Source organism: Natator depressus, chromosome 8 (assembly GCF_965152275.1).
Source record: "Natator depressus isolate rNatDep1 chromosome 8, rNatDep2.hap1, whole genome shotgun sequence".
Taxonomy (NCBI): domain Eukaryota; kingdom Metazoa; phylum Chordata; order Testudines; family Cheloniidae; genus Natator; species Natator depressus.
Window position 1 is genome coordinate 95,386,460 of NC_134241.1, and position 19,831 is coordinate 95,406,290.

At 42.3% G+C, this 19,831-nt stretch overlaps 1 protein-coding gene across 1 annotated transcript; it reads left to right on the forward strand.

Annotated features, from left to right (window-relative positions):
* Window positions 1-4,963: 4,963 nt before the first annotated feature.
* CZIB (CXXC motif containing zinc binding protein) lies at window positions 4,964-18,710 on the forward strand. The gene is made up of 8 exons (XM_074961712.1): window positions 4,964-5,178; window positions 5,270-5,353; window positions 6,484-6,540; window positions 7,583-7,664; window positions 9,662-9,693; window positions 10,276-10,353; window positions 17,445-17,510; window positions 18,463-18,710. Exons 1-8 carry the CDS (start codon window positions 5,173-5,175, stop codon window positions 18,538-18,540), a joined length of 483 nt encoding a protein of 160 aa, XP_074817813.1. The 5' UTR covers window positions 4,964-5,172; the 3' UTR covers window positions 18,541-18,710.
* Window positions 18,711-19,831: the final 1,121 nt, after the last annotated feature.

The window sequence follows — 19,831 nt, forward strand, 5'->3', positions numbered from 1 at the left end:
GTGTTTTATTTTTGTCTTTCAGAAAATCAGAGAAAACTGATGCCAGCTGAAAAGCAATTCAACATCTCATGAATTTACTGGCACAATAGGAATTCTGTTCTGTGTTCTATGTCCTGTCTTGTGGTGTTTGTCTTGTGGCCAGAATTGCTGTGTTTAATTTTTCATAGGACAGTTTAGTTTAAAACTAAATAGAAGGGTTAAATCAAAATGCAGATACTTGTTTTATTCAACTTGGAATACAAAGTGTTTGGATAATATCAAAAAAATGTAAAATACTAAAGTTTAATACATTTGCTTAAGTTAAAAAAAAAATTTCATTGGCCAGATCTTTTAATTGAAAAAAATTGTTGTTAAAATTTGCACACCAACAGTCTTTGGAAGCAAGGACATGAAAGGTTAACCCACTCCCCATATTATACATGAGATCCTTCTGGCTACCTCACATTTCTAGCCAGAGGGCTGGGGAGGGAGGAAAGCTATTGGACACCAGAGGTTGTACCAAGTGGACTCCTCAAAAGTGGGTGTGCTTGTCCTGGCTTGTTGCTCCAAAGCTCTGTAAAAAAGTCATTTTCCTAGAAGGGTGTATGTGGCATACATTAAACAATAAGAACTAAAGTGCTGTATAATGGGCAATGTATATGTGTTCCTTTTTAAACAAAGGTGTATAAGTAAAAAGTAAAAGTTTCCTTTGCAGGTTAATAAAAGCCAAGAAGGGGAAAAGAAATAAAACGGAGGACGAGCTAATTCAACGCTGCAACTGGCAGGCTCGGTCCAAAGATAAGACACTGGCCTGCCCAAGGACACTACTCACAGCTAGGATTTGGCTAACAGCCAAGAAAGAGGGGGGCTTGAATGTGCCCAAGCAGCTGTGAGATCTGCAACACACTGCCAGACATTAATGAAATGTGTTAGGTCTCTGTATTTACAGGTAAAAGAAGTCCTGCTTCAAGAATCCTGAGCAAACCTGCCATTTGTTAAAACCAGGTGACTGGGTCTAAATAAAGGTCCATCAACAAAAGACTACTCTGTCCCCATGCTGGAAAGGCCCTTATTAAGTCCTGCTAACTACCAACACCGCTGTGAAGTGCCAAAGACTGACTTCCTGGACCCATGCTTCTTACTGCAAAAAGACCCCTCCACCTCGAGATGACTTCACTTCGACTACTGATCAGCCTGTCTTTCCTTCTGGGTTTTTTTTTTCCTTTCCTCCTTTTAAACAGAAGAAAAAAAAAACAAAAAAAACAAGGTGAAGTGCTAGTAACCTCTCCCTTGTCCACTGACAAAGCTAACCTGCATTCAGTATTTGCTAAAGAAACCAAAGCACTACAGGGTGACGTGCTAGTAACCTCTCCCCTGTATAATGCAAAACCATGACTGTTCCAAGAAAAAAGAAAAAACGCCTGCTCTGCTAAAACCACCAAAACCCAAGGATTCCTGACTGCAAAAGACACTGAGAATTGGCCTTAATGGCAAAAACGGAGCATTGTACATTGGCAGGGAGGAAGTTGCGGGATGTATTCTTGGGAATGTGAAGTGAAGTGGTGGGGTGGGTTTATTCCAGAGGCTGGAACCTGTGCTTGTAGGCAAGTATAAATACCAAAAACGCCTTACAGTCACGAACATTACTCCCACCATCTGCCACCACTCCTTTGCAGGTAAAGGTTCCTGGATCCATCATAGCTACGTTAAGTTGGCGCTAGGACCCCCACCTGACCCTGACAAGCCATTGGATGAGCCACTTCACGAATGAACACTACAATCAACCCATGGACTGAGCTTTCCAGCTACTGGGACCTTCACAGCCCACCAGGACCTTTTGTGTTCCTGTTTATTGAACTTACATTGGGGGTAGTGTTTTTTGTATGGTACAGGGGAGGATGTCGACATTGGTATGGTTTGCCTGGGGGGTCCTCTCCCTATTCCCAAGTCCAGTACAAGGATGGAAGGGCAATAGCTTCTTGAATTTAACCCGTGCTATCAAACGGTGTAAATCGAACGCAGTGTTGGATTGGTATTCATACCCCCACATATTTAGGTCAGGGGGTCCTGTTGGTAGGGGTACCTATCCCCCTTAATCGAACACTCCAAGCTAAGCTATGGGCAAACACTACATTTAACTGGAATGTTACAATCCAAATATGGTCTATTGATATGGTGGCTCAGGGTAATTATGCTTTATGTGTGTCACGACGTAAGGGCATAGAAAATACAGTTTTTGTAGGGAATTTTGTGGGGTGCAAGGACACCACCCAAATCAGCTCTGGTGCAGAAGGTCCCTTTACCTACTCCAGAACCCCATGGCCAGTCCCCGAGGGGTCAGGCTGGTATTGGTTATGCAATCACACAGCCTATAAGGTTCTCCCAGCAGGATGGTGTGGTACATGTACCTTAGGGGCTATAGTACCCGCCGTGACAGTACACCAGAACCTGACCCGGGGAGAGATCCGCAATCTGGTATGGAGGGACCGACGAAATATTACTTTAAACCCCCTTTCTTATCGGCCCAAAGGCTTTCACTCCTTTGTGCGTTGGTTTCTGCCATGGTTGGGAATAAGCAAGCTGGAAAAAGCTATAGTTAACATTTCAGCTGCTTTGGAATTAATGGCAAATGCTACTGCAGATGCTCTATCTGCCCTTCAAATTGAAGTCACTCAGCTATCCCAAACTACATTGCAAAACCGCCTAGCCCTGGATTATCTCCTTGCAAATCAAGGCGGGGTTTGTGCTCTGGTCAACTCAAGCTGTTGTGTTTTTGTAAATCAGCACCACAGGGTGGAAACTGACATCCACATCCTCAGGCAACAGGCAGCCCTATTCCACCACATCAGCCTCGACACTACCAGCGCCGGATTCCAGGAGGTCTGGGACTGGCTCACCTCATGGCTACCGGATGTGGGGACTTGGGGACGGCGTATTTTGTATTTACTTTTTTTGACTGTTATTGTTTTTGCGTTATTTTTTGTATGCCTACAATGCTGCAGTATGTGCTGTCGGCAGTTGCTAACCCTGCAGCGCGGTTACTCAGCCCCGATATAGCTTACTGACGTACAAAAAGAAAGGGAGGACTGTTAAGGAAAAGTTAGCACATGTGACTCCATTTTGGTTTGGGGCCCACCATTGTTTAAATGCCAGCACATCATACACCAGGAGGAGTAATCCTTAGATACTGAATCCATGTGAAAATCCTCCTCCTTGTCTCCAGCCTGCCTTGATTTGCAGTATCTGGTTTTTGTCAGTCTCTAACTCCCTGTCTCTTGGCCTTGATGTGAGGCCTCCCATCCTGATAATAAAAGTTACTGATGCATGGCTTTAGGACCATGCTGTGTAATTAACATACTGGTATAGCACGAGGAATGCACCAAGCAGGGATAGGTGGTAGATAAGACAAGGGTTTGTTTATTGGCTAAGGTTTCCGATGCACGAGGGCAACATGCTTTGCTAAAAAGTATATAACCTTTGTATAATCTGTAATCAGGGTCCCCTCCTGGCTAGCAGGGGGGCACCACGCTCGAGTGTAATAAACTTAGTGTCTTTTGGGAACTCTGCAGTTGTGGACTTTGTTTATGTGCCTCAGCCTAGATTCGAAGTGTGTGTGACCTATCAGGTATAATTCGCAGCACTTGTGTGCGTGTCCTACAAGGTGTAATTCATAGCACTTGTGTGCGTGTCCTATCAGGTGTAATTCGTAGCACTTGTGTGCGTGTCCTATCAGGTGTAATTCGTAGCACTATGTAACCATTAAGATGGCCTGCTGTGTAAACAAGGGTGTTTAAAAGAACCATCCTATTTGTTTTAGACATAATGTTTTGTATATTTTGTAAGTTTCCCATATTTATTTAAGACAATGAGTAGAGTGTGTTCTATTTGAAGACATACCCTTTCTTGAACATCATCCTACCAAGAAAGAGGAGCCAATCTGGAAACTTACTTCTGTGCATTCTTTAAATACTCCAGAAATTACAGTGTTTAAACCAGAATTCAAACCAAAATCAGAACACCGTTTTTCCTCAAATTATTTACAAGATCTCTTAGAAGCAAAGGGATTTGGAAATGTGACCATGGAGGCCATTATTCAGTTCCCCTGATCTCCCAAATCCATGAGCCCATACAAGTCTCCAGAGAGGAGACACTAATAATGACTAGAGCGATGTTGAGAGCCCCAACTGATTGCCCGTGGGTGGAGCAATCTCTCCCCTGTAATTCTCCTATGCACACCTTTTTATTTACACTATACCCAGAAACCAGAATTACCTCTAATTTTGAAACTAACTCTACAAAGCAATTTGGGAAGTAATTTGCATGATTACTATCCCATAAAAAGGTACATTGAGTTCATGATGTTCAGGTTCCAATGTATTATTTCTAGCGATCACCCTGTGGGAGAAAAAGGAACCAACCATCTGCTCTGCCCTCGTTACTCTCTTACAGGTGCCACATATGCCCTTGCAACCACTTCAAATTCCCTCCTATCTCCCCACGTTTCCCTGGTTAGTTTACGAGCCACAGGGACAAGGAGAGGGAGAGAGCAGCCTGGATGTGGCACCTTAGAGACTAACCAATTTATTTGAGCATAAGCTTTCGTGAGCTACAGCTCACTTCATCGGATGCTGTAGCTCACGAAAGCTCATGCTCAAATAAATTGGTTAGTCTCTAAGGTGCCACAAGTACTCCTTTTCTTTTTGCGAATACAGACTAACATGGCTGCTACTCTGAAACCAGAGCAGCCTGGGTTGGTCCTTAAATACAATGGAGGATGGCGGCCATCATTATTAGGGGCAGCCTCACTGCTATCAGAAGAGTTTAGGGAATTTGCGGCCATCTTAAATGAGGCTTCAGTCCCATCGAAAGTAAGAGATGGCGGCCATCTTGGCTAAGGGCAGCTCCGGCTTCAGTCCTTGTGAAAGGCATGGAATGAGGTGACCATTTTGTCTAAGGGCAACAATTCAGGGGAGAGGAGTCGCTTAAAAAAATCAAACCCGCCAACTACCGCGAGAGTTGGTGGCCGGCCTCTCGCGGGAGGGAGCAGGAGTCGGTGAATCTGGTAGCGCCGCTCCCGCGCCCCGGGCGGCATCAGCCCAGCTGCCTGCGCCGCGGGACTTGGGGGCAGCTGCTGAACCTGTCCGGGCTGCGCCTCCAGCTACAGCCGGACCCGCTGCGCGCCAGGCCCTCAGCATGGGGGTGGGTAAGGGGGGCGCGGCGCTGCCAGCGCCTGGGGAGGGGGTGGCATTGGCTGTAACACTGACTCTGCCCCCCGTCCCCTGCTTTACAGAAGATCGGGCTGCAGCTGAAGGCTACTCTGGAAAATATTACAAACCTCAGACCGGTGGGGGAAGATTTTCGCTGGTACCTGAAGGTATGGCGGGCCAGGCGAGGGTGCAGTGCCGCGCAGCGTGCCACCCCTTTGCAGTGCTGGCCAAAGCAACATGAAACGCAGTCTACTTTAAAAGCCCCACAAGCCCCAGTAATTCTGTTTTTACAATACAAGCCTGTAGTGCTGATTAGAACACAGTGCAAAATATCATGCAATAAAAATGATATAAAACTATGAGACTGAGAACCAGAGGTCTGGATGGGACCTCGAGAGGTCCTCTAGTCTCCCCACCGCTGATGAAACTTAGAATGACTTGTGTAAATGTGCATCAGCAGGGGGACCTCTCAGACCTGCATTTCTATGATTTCCAGTTGCATGGTTTTGTATCACAGGCTTTTTTTGCATGATATTTTGCATTCCATTCTACAGTGGTATTGCAGGTTTCCATTACACAAATTATTGGTATCTAATGGAATCCTGCAATGCAAACCACTGTAGAATTATGATCATCATTGTGGTATTTCATTGCCATCTAAGATGTAGTTTTGCCAGTATCCAATTGGTTATATGCACAATGTTAGTGGTATCATGGCACATTTCAAGCATGGTTCATTTGTAATCTAAATAAAAGTAAGAATATATTTGATCCGAAAGTTGTGCAAGTTGTTTTTGTTTGTTTGTTTTGTTAAATTTAAGCACTTTCTCGAAGTTGAGTAACAGTTTGATCTTTTAATGTAAACATACATACATCTGTTACGATGAAGAAAAATCATAGGTATTCCTCAGTCCATATAATAGCCATCACCCTCTCTCTTGTGGTTATGATTTTAATTAAGTATAATTGGTGGAAAACTAGCTTGGTTGACAAACTGGTGGATGTATTATTCCTAGCTTTATTTATTGGCTCCTGCATGTAATCTGTTTCCTTTCTACCTAAGATTCCCTGGAACAGATCCTCAGCTTGTGTAAATTGTCATCGCTCACATGAAGCTAATGAAGCTATGAAAATGGACCCCAGTTGAGGTTCTGGCCCCCCAGTCTTTAGGGGCAGCTATCCCATGACCTTTCAACTACAAAAGGGTTAAACTTAAGTCTAAGAATGGCTTGAGCTATTTTATTGATCAGCTTACTAACAACTTTAAGATTCTTTGGTGTATGTTTTTCTTTTCCAGATGAAATGTGGGAACTGCGGTGAGATTTCTGAAAAATGGCAATACCTGCAATTAATGGTAAGCTGTCGAACTGCAACGTGTGCATTAAAAACAAAGAAACCAAAAAATGCAGTGCATATTATGTAGAATTGACTTTAATGGAAATGGGGGATATGCTAGTTTAAATGCTGTATAAAGCAGCCTTTGAATAATTATCTACATCGGGGGTGCTGTCAGACTTTGTTTGCAAAGTATTTTGAGATCCTTTAATGAAATGTGCTATAAGAATGGTTGGTGGCAGTGCTTATTATTTTAAATCTTTCTTGAAAAGCCTCCCCTCATTAAAGCCAGTAAGTTTCCACAGCCAAGAAAATGGATTTGAAGTGGTATTACAATAGGGTTTTGCCAGTAGTACATTTCCTCTTTGCTAATGATAAAACAACTTTTATGGAAGTTTAGATAACCTGAGGGGGGGAAGGGGAATAATGATGATAAATTAATTTATGCAAGGTACTGGTGTTATTTATAGCATTTCTGTCATGCACATCACTATATCTGACTGGCTTATGACATTAATGAATTCAAATAGAGAAGTGTTATCCCCACTTTACAGATGGGAAACTGAGGCAGAGAGGTGACGTGATTTGCCCAAAGTAACACAGGAAGTCTGTGGTCTCGTTTGGTATTAGAACCTCGGACTCTCATCCTGAACCACAAGACCATTCTTCTTCTGTCCTTGCAGGCCCCAGTCCTGCAACTTGTTGCATGTAGGGACAATAGTGTGCAGTATCAGGGCTCTAATCACACTGGTTGAAGGTTAAATAAATATCCTATGGAATGGATAGAATGTGTCTGTATTGTCAAGAGACATTCTATACATAATTTATTATTTAAAATTTAGAATATAATGTACATTATTCCTTGATAACCATAGTATTGTGAATTATAAATATTCCTTGTCCCGAAAGAAACCTGTCTTCCGTTTACAATATATAAAATCATTGTTAGTTTGCCATTGTCCTTGTAAAAACTACTTTGTCGCTACAGAGGTTTTTGGCTGCTCAATTAAAACATGAAAAAAACTGACACAAAGTGATGGCTCCATTTGTAATTTTTTTAGGACAGTGTTCCTCTAAAGGGAGGCAGAGGGAGTGCCACTATGGTGCAGAAATGCAAGCTGTGCTCCAGAGAGAATTCCATTGGTAGGCTCTTTCACATGATTTAAGGGATTTTGTCATCTTGATTTTTTTAAACTAATTTACGAAAACATTCTAAAAGAGCATCTTTTAAACAGTATGTCCTGAATTTCTGTTATAAGTAGCTTTTTAACAGTGGTTTTTAGGGTCTATTTTCCCCTGCACCAATATGTTTGTCCTCATGTTTGTGCATGAGATAGGAAATGCAGCTGACCATGAACAAAAGAATGAGACTGACTACACATGCAAATACAAAAAGTGTGTAAACACTGGAACAATAAAGACAATTAATTTGTGCCAACTTTAGTTTTAGTAACGGTGGGTGCTAAAACAATAGTATGTTCATGTTTCTGCTGGAAAAATTTGATTCTGAAGTTAATGGTGTCCCTTTTAAAATGCTTGCTTTTCTTCTATAAAGTTATTTGGAAACAAATTACTGTACTTTGCAGCACTACGTTTGAGTGTACATTTAAGATGTTAACCTTTTTGGGAAAAAATTGGATGCCAATTATTTTTAAGAGAAGAATGAAAAGTAACAGAAGTAGCCCAGAGTTTCCTGGGTAATTTCTGTACTTGCTAGACATTTTTTCTTTCAGTTATCAAACTTTGTCTTTTTGTTATTATTGTAGGGATTCACAGAGCAGAGAAGACTGATGGTCCATCTAGTCAGTGTCTGACCAGTGGTGGATGGTTCTTAAGGAAAGCCCCCCATAATGTCCATAAATAATCAGTATCTTACTATGGAAAGGAAAGTTGTTGGGTTTTTTTCTGCCCTGCAGTTGGTGATCATCTGCTCCCCAACATAACTATTTACAGCCATTGTAACTCTGGCCTAAGCTGTTCTTATTTGTATGAGTGTTTTTAACCCTTTTTAGATTGTATTAATTTATTTGCCTCAGTATTATCCTATAGCAGAGAATTAAACAGATTGATTATCTATTACATTAATATATATTTCCATTTATCTTTTTAAAGCCTTTTTGCCTTTCACTTTCATTGTGTGGCCTCTCATACTTGTATTATGGGGGAAGGGTAAAAAGGAACACCTGACTCATTCTTTATTATATTTTCTGTGCCCTTTGCCTTCCCAACCAAAATAGTCCCATTCATTGTCTGTTAATCACTTAACTGTTTTCACAAAAATAAGGACTAATCCTGAGACCCTTATACTTGCACAAGTATAGTTATTGACTTCAATGGAACTACTTTTAGGAATAAGAATTTCTGGATTGGGCCCCAAAAATCTAAAAGCCTGTCTGGTATTTGGAAAATTAAGAGCATCCACACAAGTGTCTGTGTCAAGTGTTCATTTTCCTCTCAAGATATTAGAAACTAGTTTCATGCAAGGAGCTGCCAGCTGTTTGCATTGGCCTGGTTCTTGGGATGTTAATATAAAGTTCTGCCCATTTCATAGCCATCCCACGTTAGATTTTTTTCCCCCCTGGGATTAAGCTGCGATGTTGTAAAGCTATATCCATGTAAATACTTACTGCAGTAACATGAAGGAAAAGAGAAATTGGTATTAAAAATGTGTCTGATATGAAAGGCACTTCCTGTGGAATAAATACAACAGTGATAAGCTAGTTAAAATACAGGAAGGTATTTACAAGGTCTGTGCTGCAGTGACTATCCCCCAAATCTACATTTATGGGAATTGGACACAAGTAATGGAATCCTGTGGGCTCAATCATGTAAGTAATTCGCACTCAACCCTCCCATTGACTTTGGAAGATCTGTATGAGCAACAATTGTATGGTTGGAGCCTTAAAGCCATGTTACAAGAGTATGCAATGCTTTTTCTTCCTTAAGAGGAAAACAAAATAGCAAAACAGGAGATGAAATTCTTGGTAGCCATGGCAAAAACAGGGTCTTAGATTTTGATGGACTCCCCAGCAATGTTGGCCTTTTTTTGAATAAACAGTGTTTGGAGGGAGGGCTCTTGGGTTTGTGTTAAGGGCTGGAAAATTGGCAGGTTTTTTTTATTCTACCCCCTTCTCTTTTAGATATCTTAAGAGACACAATCAAGCCTTATAATGTAAGTTTATTTTCTCTATGATATTGCAAATGTAAGTGAAATAAGCATCAGTAATGTGATGTTAGTTTATTACAAGGCTTCCCAATTTTTGCTATCATGTTCCTCCCAGAAGTACAGGGGAAAAAATATCCAGGTATCGCCTGATAGAGAAACACCGCAAATGGGATGCTGGATGCTACAAAAGTGAAGCTGTGCATTTGGGAAAGTATATTTTAAATAATGTGGACGACGACAGCCAGTTAATATCTTGCTTTGCCCCTTCTGCTTCACTCAAATATCAAATCATCTGTTTAAATATTTCACAGTCAACATCAGGCACTGATGTCACATTCTAAGCAAATATGTACTAGTTTTACCCTGGTCTCAGAGAGCCTACCTTTGAAGGGCTCAGAGACTTCCCCAGACCAGTCTCTAAGTTAAAGAAATTCTGGTTAGTTATTAACCATGTCAGATAATTCAAAGTTTTTGGTCCAGAGTGGTCATGCTGCTTCTAAAAATTTTACTACATTTTATGCCTAGACTAAAAGGAGTTATTTCCCTTTCATTAGGTAAAAACTAAATGCTATTCTGACTCAATCCTAGGCTGAAGACAGTGAGAAGTTTAAGACAGTAGTGGAGTTTGAGTGCCGAGGTCTTGAGCCAGTTGACTTTCAACCGCAGGCAAGTTCTTATTAATGATTTATTTGACAGCTCTTAGGTGTCTTTCTGCTGAACTCTAGATTGATGCAGCACCCTCTCTTTTGAGAATTGCACTGCTCATTTTGGAACAACCTGTGACTCTCCAATAGTCTCCCCTCTCTGCAGTTGTCTTTCTTACCTCATCCTACTCACCTAATTAAAGTTACTCACTCTTTGGAGCTGTGCCCCCCGAAATACCTTGTAAGTCCCAGAGCACTGAAGATGTGAATTCATTTGGTGGATCTTTAGAGTATGGCAATAGGAGGAGGAGAGGGGTCCTAAAGCAGTCACATCTTGGATTGCCTAATTAGGGGTCACTGGTGGGAAGAAGAGGTCTTGGTGGGCTACTGTACAGGGTATAGAGAGTTAACAAGCCTGATTTTTGGACACTGTTCAGTATTTGACTGCTGTGCTCAACCAAACTCTGAAGTTCATCCATCTCTACAAACATAGATGTGTATCCACAACAAAATGAGACTGAAAGGCAGAGCAAGACTTGCTGAAGGCATCAATAGTCTCTGTTGCAAAACACAGCTGAAGATACTGAGTTAAAGGGTCTCTCTGAGCTGTAAACCGAGACAGCTAAGAGAGTTTCAGAAGGGATAGCTATGGATTTTGCTTGGCGGTAGTGAGACTTGGTGACTGGTGTGTTTGGTCCATCTGTGGGTTTGTCTGGCTGTTTGTCCTCTGTGTACAGGCTGTGTAGCTGGGCCGTGGGCCCCTGAGTAAGTAGCTGGAACAGGTCTGTTTGATGTCTTGGTGAGGTGGTGTGGTTCTGACCCTTGGAACGTTGATCAGCCCAGTTGCTTGAAGTCTGAATTGATTAATTGCTCCCTGATGGGGAGGGGCCGAGCTGAGCTAAGCAGAGAGATTTCGGTAATGAGTCACTTGCTAGCAATGTTGAGAGCGACAAACTAAGGCAACTAACAGAAAAGTTTCAGAGGGAGCTGTGGGGGCGGGGGGAGAACAGCTTTCCTTTCAGGTTCAGCTCTTTGTGCAATTTCAAGACAGCCAGTGATGTAACGGTGGTGGTGACCTGCAACAGAAAACCATGTTTTCTTTCCTGCCTGAAGCCAGAAGGGACTTACTGTGCACAAAGTGCAAGTTGATGGCTATATTGAAAGAAAAGATTCTTGAACTGGAAGGGCAAGTGGAGCTGCTACTGAGAATCAAAGAAGCTGATGAATTCCTAGACAGAGAGATTTGGGAAATATGAGTACCCCAGGTTCAAGGGAGAAAGAAGCTGACCACCAAGAAATTGGAGAAAGAAGTTAGAAAAGAGGCTTGGCAGCTCATAAGAGGCAAGGTGGCCATTCTACATGGCTGGAGACAGATGAGGATGGGCAGGCTGTGGCACCACAGAGAAATGGACTGGAAGGAGTTCCCTTCTAAACCAGGTCAGTTTTTAAGCAGTAGTTGTGTGGAAGTAAAGGCAACCACAGGAAAAAATATTTAACAAATGGAAGAAAGGGGAAGTTGATGGTAACTAATATAAATCAAACTAGGAATTGTTGACAATTGATAAGGGATGCAGAGTGACACAAGGAGAAGATTGTAGCTAGGAGACTGAAGGACAATAAGGAGTTTAGGTATATTAGGGACAAAAAGAATACTAACCATGCCATTGGTCCCTTACTAGATGGAAATGGTAGAATTATCAGTAATAATGCAAAAAAGACACAAGTGTTCAATAAATATTTCTATTCTGTATGGGGGGGGAACAGATATAATATATAATGATGATAACTCTTTCCATTCCACTAGTATCTCAGGAGGATGTGAAATAACAGCTACTAAAGTTAGACTTTTTAAAACAGCAGGTCCAGATAATGTGACTCCAAGAGTTTTAAAAGAGCTGGCTAACGTGCTTGTGGGATGGTTAATGTTGGTTTTTGCAATAAGTCTTGGAAAACTGGCCAAGATCCAGAAGACTGGAAGAAAGCTTAATGTTGTACCGATATTTTAAAAGGTTAAATAGAATGATCTGAATAATTGTAGGCCTGTCAATCTGATGTGGTTCCCGGATAAGCTAATGGAGCAGCTGATACAGGACTCTATTAATAAAGAATTAAAGGAGGGTAATCTAACAAATGGCGATTTGAGTTTATGGAAAATAGATCCTGTCAAACTAATTTGATATCTTGTTTTTTATAATGAGATTACAAGTTTGGTCCATAATGGTACTAGTGTTGATGCAATATACTTGGACAGACTCCTGTAAGGTGTTTGACTTGGTACCCCACAACATTTTGAGAACTAGAACAGAAAATTAACATGGCACATAGTTAGTTTTAATCCATTTAATAACAGGTCTCACAATGTAATTGTAAATGGGGAATCATGATTGAGCAGGTGTTTCTAGTGGGGTACCATAGGGATTGGTTCTTGGCCCTATGCTATTTAACAATTTTCAGTGACCTAGGAGAAAACAAAATCATCACTGATAAAGTTTGCAGATGACCCAAAAATGGTGTAAATAATGAAAAAGACAGGTCACTGATACAGATTGATCAGGATCACTTGGTAAACTGGGCACAAGCAAACAGTGTGCATTTTAATATGGTTTAAATGTTATATGCCTAGGAACAAAGAATGTAGGCCATATTTGCAGGATGGGGGACTCTATCTTGGGAAGCAGTGATTCTGAAAAAGATTTGGGGATCAGCTGTGGTCAAAAGGTCTAATGTGCTCTTTGAATACACAAAAGAGGAATCTCAAGTAGATGTAGAGAGGTTATTTTACTATTTTTGGTACTGATGCAAGCCCTGCTGGAATACTGTGTCCAGTTCTGGTGTCCATAGTTCAAGAAGGATGTTGATAAATTGGAAAGGGTTCAGAAAAGAGTCACAGGAATGAATAAAGGATTGGGAAACATGCCTTTTTAATTAGGCTCCAAGAGTTCAATCTGTTTAGCTTAACCTTCACTTTGAGGGGTGACTTGATCTATAACTACCTACATGGGGAATAAATATTTGATAATTGGCTCTTCAATCTAGCAGAGAAAAGTATAACATAGTCCAAAGGCTTGGAAGTTGAAGCTAGATAAATTCAGAGTGGAAACAAAGCATACATTTTTAAGTGATGGTAATTAACTGTTGGAACAATTTACGAAGGGTTGTGGTAGATTTTTCCATCACTGATCATTTTAAAATAATGATTGTATTGTTTTCTAAAATATATGCTCTAGGAATTATTTTGGGGAAGTTTGATAGTATGTATTATACAGGTCAAAGTAGATGATCATAATGGTCCCTTCAGGCCTTGGAATCTACAGTTCTCCTCCTGCTGTCAGCTATTGGTTTGCTTGTGTCTGGTCATGGTCTACATAAGCTAACTCCCTGCTATATATAACATATTATTCCAGTAGGATTAGGAGTAAATTGCGTAGACTGACTAATAAAAACCTGTGCTTTATCCTTCCTGCAGACTGCAGTGACATTGTACTAAATTTATTATTGTTCTGGGTCATTTTCTAATATGTGGGAGGGGAAAATTCAAGTCTGAGTTCTGTTATAAACAGCAATGCAATAGAATAGGTCATAAAAATGTAAAATTATTTTTAATAAATTAATTAAAACTTACTGAAGTTAATGAGGATTGTTATTTCCATTGATATTTGTCTGTCTCCCCATACAGTCACCAGAATTCTCACTACAGTCTTAAAGGGGAAAATACCCTATAGGTCCCTCCATGACAAAAAGAAAATCTTTCCCCTTGGAAAATCCCAGGGATGTATTGTTTTTTGTTTTTGTTTTTGTTTTGTTTTTTACCAAGTGGGGAAAAATCCCCTCCCCCCCCCCCCCGCAGAAGTATTATCCTCCAGCTGAAAAATAGATGCATCTTTACAAAGTTTCTTTTCATCCAACTGTAGCTCCCTTGCTTTGTGACAGAAATGACACTTTATAGTGGTAAGCAGAATAACTGCATGATGATTCACTATGTTGAAAAGTTGGGTGATAAGAATTCCTGTTTTGTTTGTAAGGTGTGTTCTAAGCTTCAGCTACTGTTGCTCCTTAGCCAGTCAGCAGAGTGCAGACAAGTCACTTAATTACTCAGCGCCGTTTAGCAGAGATTAAATTAGAGTATCAACTGTGATGCCACAAACTGTAAGGCATCCTGTGGGTATTCTGTGCCAAAACATTAAAAATTCTGTACACAATATTTTAAAATTCTGCAAGTTATATTTGTCAATAAATAAATGCAGAGGCTCCAGCGTGGCAGGGGGGAGCACAAGCCACTGGCTGCACGAAGGTGAGAGATCACCCTGCAGCTCCCCCACTCCCAGGACACGGACTCCGTGGTGAGGCTGCACCTGACCCTAACACAGCACAAGGCATGGGCCTGCCCCAGAAACACCCTGGGGCCCTGCGCCAGGGGCAGGCAGGCTCAACCAGGCAGGAGCCAAGTGTGGAGGGATGGTGGTGTGGGGTGAGAGGATTCTGTGTGGGACAATCTGGGTGCAGGCAGCTTTGGGGGGGGGGGGTCCTAGATGTGGATGGACCTGGATGCACAAAGGTTTGTTAGGGGGATTTCCAGGTGCAGGGGTAATGGGACTCTGCAAGGGCTTCCAGGTGAAGAGGGCTGGGGCTCAGCGGAGGGTCTGGGTGTGCGGGTTTCCGCGGGGGGGAGGGGGTCTGGGTGCTGGGGGAGTGAGGCTTGGTGGCGTGGGGGCCTGCGTGCAGCTAGTTGGAAGTCAGTGGCATGGGGGGTCTGGATGTGGGGGTTTGGGGTGCTGGGGCTCTTCAGGATGGGGGTTTGAGTGCAGGGAGTTCAGTGGGGGGTGGTCTGGGTACAGGGCTGGGGGTCCAGAGGAAGGGGGTCTGGGTGCAGGGGGGCTCCAGAGGCAGGGGTTGAGTTTCAGTGGGGTGGGGTTTGGGTATGGAGGGCTAGGGGGGTTCTGGATGTGCTGGGTGAGGCTTGGCAGGGGTGTCTGGGTATGGGAGGTCCAGATGCACAGGGGTTAGGTGGATGGGGGAGCAGCTCCCTGTATAGTAATCTCTCCCCCCACAGCTGAGGAGCGATGGGGGCAGGAAGCAGGGGAGGATTCTGAGCTTCCTGCAGCTGGGGGAGGTTCCTGGGGGAGGGTCTGACACAGTCCCAGGCACTGCGTGCAGGGGAAGAGGAAGTCCTGTCCTCTCCTGCCTCCAGCACAGCCGGGACTAGCATGGCTGGGGTGTCCACAGCCCTAGGGTGATTTATCTCTCCGCCGGCTGCTCCAGGTGCCTTAAACTATGTATGTGTACTGAAAGGGAGTGGTGCATGACTGCTCTTGCAGCTTCCCTTGCTTCCCTGTCAGAAAGTCATTTTTATGCAGGGAAGCGAAGAAATCTGTGGGGCACATGAATTCCGTGCATGCACAGTGGCGCAGAATTCCCCCAGGAGTAAATTCTGCTGGAATTACAGCAGCCTGTCACATGGTTTAATGTTCCATGGATCTCTGTTAAATGTGTACTGGGTGATGTTGGCTCTGCATCCCTTCCACTTTCATTCTTTGCTCTGTTGCAGTTCTGTAGTGTGGCCGATGGAGATGCATCTTCTCTTTGTACTGCTTTCTTCTCCCTGCCCCCCCCTCCCCCCCAATGGGCTTGTGATTCTGCTCATGTAAAGGCTGCGTACATCTGATCTAAATGCACCACTCCTATTGACATTTGTCACGCATTGTGGGATGTGTATGACTAAATTCTTAGTTTTTGCAGATCCCAAAACACTTTAAAATTTATGTCCAGAGAGCACATTCCTTGTACACTCAATCTTCTCATAGAAGCTAGTGGGGATTTATGTCTACAAGGAATCCAAAAGCAGGTCCCATATGCGTTTGTTTGCAAAACCAGGAAAGAGTTCTCCTTATACCATAGCCAGTTGTTTGTTTACTTGGTTAAAAATAAAAAGAATCCAAGTAGCTCACAGGAAGGCTTCTTACATTGACCATCCTTTAATTTGTGTCGTTGTTCTTAAATTCTTGAGGAATTTTGTTGACCAACAAAACATTAATCTGTAATTTAAATACCAATTTTTTTTTAACCCCAACTGTGAACTCTAAAATGTGAGCATATTCTGTACCTTCTTTGGAAATGCATCCATTGCTTTATGTGCTGGATCCCAGAACTGCAGCCACCTTGGTTGATCTCTTTATTCCCTAGTAATTTCCTTCAGTGTCATTGTTTGGAGGAGGAGTGGCGAGACTGCCTGAGCAGTGGCAACACCACACTCATCCATTCACCCGTGGAGACTTAAGTGTTATTATCTCAGGTCAGTTTCTGCTAGAAAGGGTAGGTTATGCAGACAAAGAACAGTGCAGATCTCACTCTGAAATTGTGCTGCTTGGATGGAGTAATCTGGTTACAGTTAAAATCTAGCTGATTCTCCTCCTCGTGGTAGTTTGCTTGACTCCTCCATACCTAAATGAACTACACGGGGTGATGATAGTTACAAACACTTGGCCCCTTTTGCCAGAGATGTCTGGGTTCTCATGCTGTTTAAACCAAAACTGAAGACTTGTCTTTTTCCTCTCTTGCTTTCCATTGTTATCTTGCTATTAAACTCGAGTACACTGTTTCTAAAATGCCTTGAAATATCTTGGTGACAATTTTAATCTAATGCATTCACTGCTAACAGACATACTGGATACACTTAGAAACCTGTGAAGCCATAGAGATTTTTTTGGGAAAAAACAAGTTAGAAAAAATAATTTGCAGGAAAAACAGGTGTGTTCTGGAAAACTGATGTTTCCTTGCTTTACAATATTACTTGTATAGTTTTAGTAATGTTCCTATAGCTAGTGGATACAACCACACTACAGCCATTTTATCCTTTGGAATCGAACATATGTAAAAATAAAACTTGGGCATGAACAGTCAGGCTTAAACTCTCCTTGATTATTAAACAGAGGGTCATACCCTATATTGAAACCATAGGTCACATAACAGTTTGGCCACTCTTTATACCCACTTGTAAGACAGCTAGCTCCACTAAAATAAATACTTGTACGGGATAACCTTGTTTGTTGAACTATTTTAAACATATTTAACTTATTACAACTCATACCTAAGTTTATTTTAATTCTTCTTTTGTAGGCTGGGTTTGCTGCTGAAGGTGCAGAGTCGGGCACACCTTTTAGTGAAATAAACTTGCTGGAAAAGGTACAACTTATTTTTCCTCAATCACCCATTTAAAGTATGGCTTTCTGTGCTTTAGAGGGGTGTGTGTGCACAAATCTTAAGTGGAGGAGGAAACAACCTTCAAACATGAGTGCTCAGCATTAGTGTGCACCTCGGGGTGCTTATTTGGAAGTGTCTAAGCATGGACATCCTCAGTATTTTGAATAGTCATGGTATAATTGCAGCTTGCTCTTGAAAAAATGTGGGGGACCCCCAAATCATGGACTCTTGATCAACTGGGAGATTTTTATTATGGGGGCACCGGTTTTCTTTTGCTCTGAAACTATTGGGGCAACTCCTGAGAACTCTTCCAGGTGTTGACTAGTGATGTGCAGTCTCCTTTGGAGCTCAGCATAAGACTCCTTGGGCCTGTGTGCACAGAGACTTAGGGCACAGCAGGCTGGGTGTGAACTACAGATACTAGTGCAGTAGCAGGATGTGCATGCCTGACACTAAAAATGCCATAGTGCATTTTGACCTATTGCTGTGTCAAACACAATGTCTTCATGTAGACAAGCCCATAAATGCCCCAGATCTTCATTGGCCATGAGCAAATCTCTCAAGCTCAGTTCCTGTCTTTGGTATTCCACATGACAGGAAGATTGGCTTGTCTGACTCACCAGAATAGGTACTGTAAATAATCCTTTCACTCCCCATGGTTGCTGGCTTGTCTGTTACTGGCTACAGTCTTCAGACACAGAAAATCTGATTCCTTAATCTAAAACTACTAAGAAGCTTGACGCTAATTTAATTTGTTCGGTGTTCGCTTCTGTTGGACATAGAACTGGACAGGTTAAGGGCATAAACACTTCCTGCAGAAAGTGCGGAACGGAAATTTGGAATGCTGATAAGGTGAATTGATATTCCAATTTGTGATTTTAAATACTACCCCATTCTGTTTTGTATTAATGCTGTAAAATTTGAATTCCTACAGGACTGGAATGACTATGATGAAAAAATAAAGGAGTCTGTTGGAATCTATGAAGTTACCCATAAGTTTATAAAATGCTAAAACTGCTTTTAATAAAATCTTGACACCTTGGCCAAGTAATGGGCTGTAGCTATTATAGAAGTTCCTCTAGAGTGACTTTCTGCATGGCTGTACTTCAAAAATCAAATGTTATCAGCTGAGTTGTACTTGCTGTCCCAAGACTGACTGACCAATAAAGTCATTTTCCACCAGTCTGATTGGTTGTGTTCACTCAGATGAGCTCAGGACAGCCAAACCTCATAGTGGAAGGCCTTGCTGTATTTCTTGACTAACATATTGGCCCTTTGGAGACTGAGATTTCACAACGTATACTAGTCATTTTCCTCAGGGTTAAAGACAATATGGAAGGATTTATCATTGGCAAAATACCCTATTATATAAATAACTTTCAGTCTTGATCATCAGCATATTAGGTAATTGCAGCTGTTTGGGCTTGAAGCCAGAAGTGCATCCTTGTAATAGTTTCCTGCTAGTTCAAGTAAACCTGCTGTTACCGTCTGAGAAATAACCATTTCCTGTTACCTGACTTGTATTTCAAATGTTAAATGACAACTTAATGTTTTAGCTTAATGTTTGTAATTTACATTTATGTATAACTACCTTCTGAAAACCAAATGATCTTTACAGTCAATTTTTTACCCCACTCAGCATGCAAATATTTTCCCTCTTGAATAGAGCTGACATCTTCATTTAAAGGAAACAGCCAAGTACTTCAGAAGTTTTGAATTTATTAATACCTTACCCCACTCGTAAAAATCCCTCATCTGTCCCTGTCTGTTCTGTAAGGTTTTTCCCCAAAACCCAAATGTACTCTTCAGCCCCAGGAAATAATCATTCACCAAAGTCTCAACAGCAAAGTAAGTGTAGAACATGATGTAGTAGCAGCCTGCAGAGGGATTAAAAAGCCCTGCTACATATTGATCGATAGGAGTCTGGTCAGTGGCATGCCAGCTGATTTTTAGTGGCTTTTAGTGGTTCCAGCCGCCAACCCCACTCAGCCCATTGCCGGCCTGGATGGACGGAACCCCGGGCCAGCAGCAGGCTGAGCAGGGCCAGTGACTGGAACCCCGGCTGGCAGGGGCTGGCGGACTGAACCCCAGACCAGCAGCGGGCTGAGCGGCCCAGCGTGCTGCCGGTCTGGGGTTCCATCCGCCAGCCCCACTCAGCCTGCTGCCAGGCTAGGGGCCCCGTAAATGTAAAATTTATTCCTGGCATGCAAAACCTTAAATTAATGAAGACTTGGCATGCCACTTCTCAAAGGTTCCTGACCCGTCCTAGCACCATGCAACTTGGTATATACCATCTGCCAACA

Excerpts from the sequence above, each read along its gene's own strand:
- CZIB (XM_074961712.1), top strand. Across the intron at positions 5,354-6,483 it reads ATTTTCGCTGGTACCTGAAG|ATGAAATGTGGGAACTGCGG; the intron begins GTATGGCGGGCC and ends TTTCTTTTCCAG. Across the intron at positions 6,541-7,582 it reads GGCAATACCTGCAATTAATG|GACAGTGTTCCTCTAAAGGG; the intron begins GTAAGCTGTCGA and ends TAATTTTTTTAG.